Below are 10,756 nucleotides of genomic sequence, written 5' to 3'. Positions count from 1 at the left end.
GTCTCCTTATAGCAGGGTTCTTAAATCTTTCCCTGTGATCTTTGCATTTGAACAGGCCCTTATTTTTAGCACTTCTTCAGCAATATAAGGAACTGATCAGCATTCTTCAGTTTCAAGTTACAAGCTATTGCATACAAGTGTGTGTTACAAGCATTTTACAGGATGCTGAGAGTCATTACTGGGATGACAATAAAGCTTTTTATGAGGTACAAAAGTAACTTTATTATCCTTCATTTTTGTACAAATGTGGTTTATTTTTCTTTTATCTTTGACTGATTTGAAAAATAGATGCAAAACAATATTAATTTAAAATGAGGTTTTAAGATTGTATCCACTCATCTAATTGCCTGCCTGATGCATCTTTTAAATTTAAATAATAATAATAATAATAATAATAATAATAATAATAATAATAATAATAATAATAATAGTGGTTCTAAAACACCAGTAAACTTCCTCTTATCCCAGATATCCTGTTATGTCTCTGCATTAGGTGTGATTCTACTGTTTCTAATATGAATTCCACCAGGTTAAAAAGGGAATAGTATAATATATGTATGTATAATATAATATATGTATGTATGCAGTGCTTTTTTTGTAAAAGAAAAAGGTGCCGGAACTCACACATGTCATACAACCCGTCTTGCCTACCCTACAAGGTTCCATCCAAAAAAGGTGCCGGAACTCCGTTCTGAGCGTTCTATGACAAAAAAAAGCCCTGTATGTATGTATAATTGTTAGGAATACTGTTTACTAATCATTTCCCCATCTTAATGAATTATCTGAACCACCTAATTCTTAATTCAATAATTGAAGTGGATAAGAATCCATAATTTGGAAGTAAGTGGCTTAGGGAAACCGGAATACCTAAAGATATATTAAGTTCTTAACAGATGCACTGAAAATTATTCTCAGTAACAAAAACATAAATAGGAGCATCTATCCCATAGCTCCTACTTTTTACAGGGAAATTTACTTTCATCTCTGCAGAATTGGTGTATGGACACATTTTAACCACTGCAAATTTAGTACTGGCAATCTATTTTAAATTTGGGAAAATTGTTTTACAGTAGCTCAAATTTCTATTATTTGGATTAATGTAAAATGTTGACTTCTAACTAATAAAAGTATACGCTTGGGTTTTTAAAAGTCAAAAGCTGTTAAATATTGTGAGGAGTTTAACGCAGCATCTTTTGTTCTTCAGCAGATTTTTTTCAGTCTGAATGCATTTTATTGAGAGAATCAAAAGTCATATTGAGGAAAATAGGTTTCTATTGTTTAATCTTTGGTTGTTTTGCAGGGAGAAAGATGTTCATTCTCCATCCATATGTGGCATTATTTCTGCTATGCTCTTCAACATGACTTATGGACTGTTCTACCTCCCGTATTAGCTCAGGAGATTCTAACAGAAGTGCTGGAAGAATCATTAGCACTTTTGGCTTGCAGATATTTTCAGGCCCAGCCCAGTTACAAAAGGACACCACAAATAAGGTAATAATTTAGCAAAATTATGTACTTTGAATGAGATTATAAGAAGCAACAGTAGCATGTTCTTAACCAAAAACAGCTCTTAGGAATGAAAGAGCAGTGTTACACTTAAAATATTAAAATCATATTTTTTAAAAATGTATATATAATTTAAAGGCAATTGATTTAAAGATTAGAACAAAACACATTAAAATCCTGTTGAAATCAAAACATATAAAGGAAAGTAACCAAATGTTTGATCATATGTTTGATAGAAGGTAATTTTACCTTATTTATTTCTATTTTATTAAATTTTGAGGGTGTCCAACTTGAGATGACTTTGGGTGGCTTATTTTTATTTTTTAACATTAGCGATTGTTTAAAAATAAAGACAATTAAAAAAAGAAAAATATGAAGGAACAAGTACAAAAAAAATCCTCCTCAAAATAATGATAGGGACTTAGCAGCTACCATTCAACCAGGCCTAGGAGTAAAGCTAAGCTTTCAACAACCTTTGGAATATCATCAGAGTAGGAGTTGTATGGATCTCTGGTGGATGCTATTCCAGAAGGCAGGCACCACAACAGGGAAAGTGCATTTCCATAACATGACATTGATTAATTGAAAAGACCTGCCCATTATGTCTGATCATAATGGATGGGCAGAAACTATTAGAGATAAGTGGTCCTTGACATACGAAGGGCTTTATGGGCAATAACCAGAACCTGGAATTGCATCTAAAAATCAACTGGCAATCAGTGCAATTAATGTTGTTGCAGTACTATAGACCTCAGTCCTGAATAATATGAGTCCAGATAATCTACTTCATCCAGGGCATGCCACAGCTGGAAGCCTTCTTCCCTTTCAGCAACCTTCCCAAAACAGCAAAAGATGGAGACTGGATGGAAGTTATCCAAATCTTGCTCATGGTCACTCATGCCTTAGTCACCTCCCAATTGGATTATTGTGGTACACAATAAAATAGAGCTGCGTTTGAAGACCATCCAGAAGCTGCAACTGGTCCAGAATGCAGCAGCATGTGCAGTTGTGGGCAATTTGTTTGCCCAAATTACAACACTATTACGTGAGCAGCACTAGCTCCTGTCATGGGGCAGAAATCAGGAGTTCAGACAGTCCAAATGATATATAAATTTACTGTATGCTAAAGATGAGCAGCATGGTGACCTAGAGATGAAGACGCTTGCCTTCGACTTGGAAGGTTGAGAGTTCAATCCTAGGCAGCAGCAGATGTTTCTCTATCAGGGCACATATTATGGCCACTCAGTCTTTTTAAAGACATGATTCTAAATATGTACTTTTGCTCTCATGTTTGCTGTTTTGAAATAAGACCTTTGCCAGTGAGATACAAACTGTATATCAGTGAGATACAGTTTGTCATCTAAATATATGGTCTGACTGTTTTTTAATTGCAATTGTGGCAGTCAGATGTGGGCATCCTAACATAGTACTGTGTTTTATGGAGAACTGGATAAGATTGAAAGAAGAGGGAAATAGAAGAAGGAAAAATGCATTTTAAACTATATAAAAAAATTTGAGTGTTTAAAATCACAAAGCAAACAGAATTAAATAATTTATAATCTATAGCTGAGATAGATGAATATTATGTATCATATTTATACCTAGTATTGACTTTGAAATTTTTAAGAGAAAGTAATAAGAATTGTCATCCATTGCTGAACAGATTTAAAATGTAAATAACTGTTGATTGCATTCATTGCAACAGCTTCAGCTGCCAACAAAGATATGCAATAGGCAAATTAAATTTTATTGTTGAATGTATGTTTTTAAAATAAAAACTAAATTTTACCCAATAAATGTTAGCAAATAATAATTCTGATCCAGAATTCAGTATGTATACAAGAAAATTGCTTTCCTTTTCATCTTTATGAAGTAAGGTGATCCATGTGTGTAAAACAAATATCAGAGGCTATATTAATTAAATTTCGCTAGTGAATTGTTTGAGGTAAGCCTGGGTATGATTCTAGTTCTTTTTTTTCTGGGAGTGTTGCTTTATAAGCTGGGTTTCTTCTCCTATATTATTCTACAGCTAGACTTCAACTTACGACCACAAATGAGCTAAAAATTTGCCTTGCTAAGCAAGGCAGTTGTTAAATGAGTTTTGCCAGTCACCAAACATCTGAGTTTTGATCACGTGACCATCTGTCATAAGTGTGAAAAACTGTCAGAAGCGACTTTTGTCAGTGGTGTTGCAACTTTGGTCACTAAACAAATGTTTGTAAGTCAAGGGCTACTTATAATCATTTTCTTTACTTTTGCCTAAGAATCCCGATAATTTTAAGAATAAAAAGTACATCTTTTGTAATATGACAAATAAGTCATGATTATGGATTGTATTATATTGTTAGATTATTTCCAGAGTTTTTATTTTATCTCTTACAGAACAGATGTCATAGCAATCCTGATGACCTGTGAAAACCTGCTGTGGTCAGTTTGTGGTTCCATGCAAGAACTTTTAGATTCACATAAAGACAGAAATCCTCGTATTTATAATATCCACAGATATTGCAATAATTTACTTGCAGCTGCTCTTTTTTTAACTTCACCGCTAGAGAATTTGTACAAGTAAGTATGATGCTTCAAGACTAACATACATTTAGCCTATAATAGGAGTGACAATTGTCTCTCTTTGTTTAAGGATAATAAAGCCCCAAAGTCCAAGCATTGATTTCTTCCATCAAGGACAACAATACTTTAGTAAGGGTAGTTAATTTGCATTCAGTTTTTAAATCCTAATTCATTAACTTATGTGTTAATAGTTGTGAATCATCTGGCAGTAATTGACTCAGCTATTTACATTGCATATAATGTAGGGGTTAGGCAAATAGACCTTGTATATGTAGTCATTTAGACAAGGGCAAAACAGAGAGAACACTTCTAAAAAGGAGAAGTTTAAAAAAAGCAAAAGAAGGTGAATTTGATCAAACAAAATACAGACTAAGAGAACAAAACAAAGTAAAAGAATATAAGAAAAAAATAAACAGGAGAAATGTATACCGTATATAACCAGTGGATTCCATGATGGGAAAACTGAAAATATTTTAGCTGTAGATCTGAAATAATAAAAATATATTGCTATGCTATATATTTCTGCTGCTAAGTGTATACTCAGTCTTGAGCCTTTTAGCTTGGGAGAAATGTAAATACACGTTTCTCCCTCACTCACAGAATAGGTAAAGGAAAGGCGTCCCTGTGAATTTTACTCTGCTAGTCTTAGGCTACTTTAGGGGTGATGTTCATCTCTGTTTCTTTAAGCCATTGAGCCAGCACTGTCCGGATGTTTCCAGGTCATATGGCCAGCATGACATTACACCACAGCGCAAAGCATATGATGAAACACAGAACGCTGTTACCATCCCACCAAAGTGGTACTTTTTTATCTACTTGAATTTACATACTTTTGAACTGCTAGGTTGGCAGGATCTGAGGCAAGTGACCGGAGCTCATCTGTCAGGTGGTGGAAGAATTCAAAGAGCACAAACATTCTCTGGCCACTGTGCCTCTCACACACAGACTGGGGACAGATATTCACTATATATTATTTGAATTCATACTTTCCCTTCGTCTGTGCAAATGGAGGCACATCACATTTTTTCTTTCCTGTTTCTCCATTTTTTGTATGGTTATTATTTATTTTTCCCTTGGGAAGCTGTAACATACAACTAAAAGCCTCTCTCTCTCTCTCTCTCTCTCTCTCTCTCTCTCTCTCTCTCTCTCTCTCTCTCTCTCTCTCTCTCTCTCTCTCTCTCTCTTTGTGTGTGTGTGTGTGTGTGTGTGTGTGTGTGTGAGAGAGAGAGAGAGAGAGAGAGAGAGAGAGAGAGTGAGTGAGTGAGTGAGTGAGTGAGTGAGTGAGTGAGTGAAATGAAGGAAAGAGGATGGTGACTTTTTTACAGATGTCATGTCCACAATGTCTCTCACATACTGTACATTATTTCAGGTTAAGTTAAGTGATGGAACCCAAAATTTTTAAAATATGGACATAGGTTTGGCTGGCATAAATGTGTTTGCTGGCAAAAATAGAGGCTCTCAGGGTGGTCTGGTAGAGATTGCTGCTGCAGAAAGAGTCAGAAAAAAATAAGCCAGGAAAAAAGGAGTGCCACAAGAAAACTTGGAAATTGTGGTGGGGAGAATAGGGAAGTTTCTTAAGAGTCAAGGAGTAACAATTAAAGTAAAAATGAACAGGAAATAGATAAGAAAGTAAAGAAAGATATAGTAAAAACTAGATTTCTACATTTTTGTGAATAGAATAAAAGAGTAAAACTAAACCTAAAGAAAGACAAGATAAATTAAAAAAAGAAAAATATAAATCCTAGAAATCTTGAGACAAGGTATAAAAATATAACAAGTAAGATTTCATATTACTATTTGTGTAAAATAAACCTATATCAACAGTAGCCAAATATATCTGGCCAGATCTGTACTATCCTTAAAAGAACATATGACTCTCCTTCTCAATTATATGTTGTAGTATATTACATATACAGTTCTTATGGTCCTCCTCTGTTGCAGTGCAGGAAAAAATATTTTTCTTTTAAGTTACATGAAGCCAAGTTGCAGCATTTCCTTCGAAACTAGGATGAACAAGATAACATGCCTGTTTCTAAACTTAAATCCAATGGATATTACTTTTTTGCAACTGTTACTATTGATTAATAAATACTTGCACAAATAATACATCTAACATCCTGTTACACATGCTTTTGATAGCCAGTTTCCATTCCTCAGAGAATTGAGGCATGTTTTGCCACAATCAATAAATAATGTAAGAATGTGACCAGTTTGGCTCTAATTCATTTTTGAAGCCTGTCAAGCTACAGAATTTTCTGTGATTCTTCCAGACAAAAAATTCCTTTTATTAGTAGAGGGCCATAATATAAGAGGATAAAGGAAAAGAAACTATTGATAAAACTTTTTAAAAATTGACATATTGTACTTTGCTTAACATTACTATCAGGGAATATCGAATATTAGCTAATGGTTAAATAATATAATTGTTCTTTTCTGACTGATAAAAATACTAATGGAATAGTGTATTTACTGATTTCTATAAAATTTTCACATTAGTTTTCTTGTGTATTCATGAATAAGTTAACTTATTGTGTTGTTGTTAGTTGCGAAGTCGTGTCCGACCCATCGCGACCCTATGGACAACGTTCCTCCAGGCTTTCCTGTCCTCTACCATCTTCTGGAGTCCATTTAAGCTCACGCCTACTGCTTCAGTAACTCCATCCAGCCACCTCCTTCTCTGTCGTCCCCTTCTTCTCTTGCCCTCAATCTTTCCCAGCATTAGGCTCTTCTCCAGTGAGTCCTTCCTTCTCATTAGGTGGCCAAAGTATTTGAGTTTTAGCTTCAGGATCTGGCCTTCTAAAGAGCAGTCAGGGTTGATCTCCTCTAGGACTGACCGGTTTGATCGCCTTGCAGTCCAAGGGACTCGCAGGAGTCTTCTCCAGCACCAGAGTTCAAAGGCCTCAATTCTTTGGCGCTCAGCCTTTCTTATGGTCCAACTTTCACTGCCATACATTGCAACTGGGAAGACCATAGCCTTGACTATACGCACTTTTGTTGACAGGGTGATGTCTCTGCTTTTTAGTGTGCTGTCTAGATTTGCCATGGCTTTCCTCCCGAGGAGCAAGCGTCTTTTAATTTCTTGACTACAGTCCCCATCTGCAGTGATCTTGGAGCCCAGGAAAATAAAATCTGTCACTACCTCCATTTCTTCCCCATCTATTTGCCAGGAATTGAGAGGGCCTGATGCCATGATCTTGGTTTTCTTAATGTTTAGTTTCAACCCAACTTTTGCACTCTCCTTCTTCACCCGCAACAAGAGGCTCTTTAGTTCTTCTTCACTTTCTGCCATTATTAACTTATTGTAGTTAAATGCAATTTACTTGAGAATAATATATGAACATTTTGGATGAAAGTATCAGCCTTCTTGACCAAAATTCAGCAGAAAAATATAGCTGACTTCATTGTTCATTTTGTTGCCTTGGTATGACTTGATAGAAGAATTAGAGACACAGCTCAGCTAATTTAGAATCCTTATTGTAGACAAGATGAAGCCATATAAAACAGTTGATGGTTGATGAGAAGACGGAAATGTTATATCCTCAGGGATTTACACTTCAAATTAATGGATAATTGATATGGAAATTTGGGAGCCTTAAAGAGGAGTTGGATTGCTTCATTTGTTCAAGTGTGAACCATTAGCTGTCAAACTTTAACTTAAAGAAAGGAAATGGTAGTGAACCAGCCTGTGCAATTTATTGCATCCACAAAGACTTTATATATTGTGATCAAATTGAGTGTTTACATAGCCAAAGACATTCAGCATTTTGCATACAGAAATGTTGCTTATTGAGTATGACATATTCTATTTCATTTTTAAAGTCTGGGTATGCTTCAGGTGTTGTTTCTAAAGATTTATTGTATTTTTGGCAAAATAGGGGGGCTCTTCCTAAATTTTAGTGGGGTTTTTTTGACACTCAATCACTTCATTTATTTTATTATTTATTTTAATTCCATTTATATCCCGCCCTTCTCCGAAGACTCAGGGCGGCTTACAAGCTTAGCAGTAGCCTTCATTCTATGTATATGCCTGCTTATTAGGGCTTTCACACACACACCCCAAGCGGCATTTTTACAAAGTCAGCTTATTGCCCCCCAACAATCTGGGTCCTCATTTTACCTACCTCGGAAGGATGGAAGGCTGAGTCAACCTTGAGCCTGGTGGGATACGAACCTGCACTAATTGCAGGCAGCTGATGTTACTTAAGGAGGCATTAGCCCACTGCTCCACCAAGGCTTGTTTCATGATTCACAAAATATGATAATTTGCATATGAAAATAAGCCATCTGAATCAAATGGCACCTGGACTTCCTTGGCTTTTTCCTTCAAATGTTTCACTTCTCATCGAAGAAGCTTCTTCAGTTCTGATTGAGAATCTCTATAGTTATTTCAATCAAATAGGTGCTGTACTGTTCTTTTTCTGTGGGAATATTTCATCTCACGTGAAAAGAATGGGAAGATATATGAAACTGCAAGGGTTTTAATTTTTTGTGGGATACGTGGTCAATCATAATAAAGAAACCAGCCAACACTTCAAACAGCTACTGGGCTGCAAGTAATCCTCCAGTTGCATTTCTTCTTTCAGATGACCAAATAAGGCATCAGTGGTACTAAAAATATAGAAGATAAAGAATATATGTGATCTTAATGATAAGTAAAAGAATGTTAACAACTGTATCTCTATCCAGAATAACATTTATACAAAAGTATTCATTCAGGGAAAAATAGAGTAATAATAGCTAAGCAACTGTGATCAATTTTACTAAACTGAATTTATTAGATGCCTTATTTGATCAACTGAAAGAAGAAATGCAGTTGGACAGCTAGCAGCAGGCAAGTAACTGCTAGAGGTATTAGCTGATTTTGTTATTATTATCATAGACTAATAAATTCACTAGAATGTCAATGATGCTATTTGTTTAATTGTATCTGATTCTCAGCAGTTCAATGAATCAGTTTTCTGCACATTTTCTTTTAGTTGTTTTAGTTCTGAAATGAATGCTTAATTGTAATATTTTTCAAGGTTTTTTTCTCAAAGCTCTTTTCTCCACACTTTTTGTTGTTGTTGTTGTTGTTAGCTGCGAAGTCGTGTCCGACCCATCGCAACCCTATGGACAATGTTCCTCCAGGCCTTCCTGTCCTCTACCATCTTCTGGAGTCCATTTAAGCTCACACCTACTGCTTCAGTGACTCCATCCAGCCACCTCATTCTCTGTCGTCCCCTTCTTCTATTGCCCTCAATCTTTCCCAGCATTAGGCTCTTCTCCAGTGAGTCCTTCCTTCTCATTAGGTGGCCAAAGTATTTGAGTTTCAACTTCAGGATCTGGCCTTCTAAAGAGCAGTCAGGGTTGATCTCCTCTAGGACTGACCGGTTTGATAGCCTTGCAGTCCAAGGGACTCGCAGGAGTCTTCTCCAGCACCATAGCTCAAAGGCCTTGACTATACGCACTTTTGTTGACAGGGTGATGTCTCTGCTTTTTAGTGTGCTGTCTAGATTTGTCATGGCTTTCCTCCCGAGGAGCAAGCATCTTTTAATTTCTTGGCTACAGTCTCCATCTGCAGTGATCTTGCAGCCCAGGAAAATAAAATCTGTCACTACCTCCATTTCTTCCCCATCTATTTGCCAGGAATTGAGAGCGCCGGATGCCATGATCTTAGTTATCTTAATGTTTAGTTTCAACCCAAGTTTTGCACTCTCCTTCTTCACCCGCAACAAGAGGCTCTTTAGTTCTTCTTCACTTTCTGCTATTAGAGTGGTATCATCTGCATATCTTAGGTTGTTGATATTTCTTCCGCCAATCTTAATTCCAACTTTTGATTCATCTAGCCCTGCCTTTCTCATGATGTGCTCTGCATATAAGTTAAATAGGCAGGGCGACAGTATACAGCCTTGCCGGACTCCTTTCCCAATTTTGAACCAATCAGTGGTTCCGTGTCCAGTTCTCACTGTTGCTTCTTGGCCCACATATAGGTTTCTCAAGAGACAAATAAGATGGTCTGGTACGCCCATCTCTTTAAGAACTTGCCACAGTTTGTTATGATCCACACAATCAAAGGCTTTAGCATAGTCAATGAAGCAGAAGTAGATGTTTTTCTGGAACTCTCTAGCTTTCTCCATGATCCAGCGTATGTTGGCAATTTGATCTCTAGTTCCTCTGCCTCTTCGAAATCCTGCCTGTACTTCTGGTAGTTCTCGATCCACATACTGCTGGAGTCTAGCTTGTAGGATTTTAAGCATAACTTTACTAGCATGAGAAATGAGTGCAATGGTGCGATAGTTTGAACATTCTTTGGCACTGCCTTTCTTTGGAATTGGAATGTAAACTGATCTTTTCCAATCCTGTGGCCACTGTTGAGTTTTTCAAATTTGCTGGCAAGTTGAGTGTAGCACTTTTACTGCATCGTCTTTTAAGATTTTGAATAGCTCAGCTGGAATACTGTCACCTCCACTAGCTTTGTTGTTGCTCAGCTTTTCTAAGGCCCACTTCACTTCACATTCTAGGATGTCTGGCTTGAGGTCAGTGACCACCTCATTGTGATTATCAGGGATGTTAAGCTCATTCTTGTATAGTTCTGTGTAATTTTGCCACCTCTTCTTAATCTCTTCTGCCTCTGTTAGGTCCCTGCCGTTTTGGTCCTTTATCATGCCCATTTTTGCATTAAACGTTCCCTTCATCTCTCCAA

The 10,756-nt window shown here is 36.5% G+C and overlaps 1 protein-coding gene across 1 annotated transcript in view; it reads left to right on the top strand.

Annotated features, from left to right (window-relative positions):
• The window catches only part of KIAA0825, a 173,584-nt gene that overhangs the window by 28,326 nt on the left and 134,502 nt on the right, over positions 1-10,756 (top strand). Inside the window, exons 8-10 of the mRNA XM_081321758.1 lie at positions 56-206; positions 1,301-1,491; positions 3,889-4,071. Of these exons, the coding sequence (XP_081177884.1) occupies positions 56-206; positions 1,301-1,491; positions 3,889-4,071 (525 nt within the window). The remainder of the gene's footprint in view (positions 1-55; positions 207-1,300; positions 1,492-3,888; positions 4,072-10,756) is intronic.

This window comes from Vipera berus (genome assembly GCF_964194415.1).
Source record: "Vipera berus genome assembly, chromosome: 2".
Taxonomy (NCBI): domain Eukaryota; kingdom Metazoa; phylum Chordata; class Lepidosauria; order Squamata; family Viperidae; genus Vipera; species Vipera berus.
Note: the sequence above shows the minus strand (reverse complement) of the source record. Positions and strands in the feature narration are given on the sequence as shown.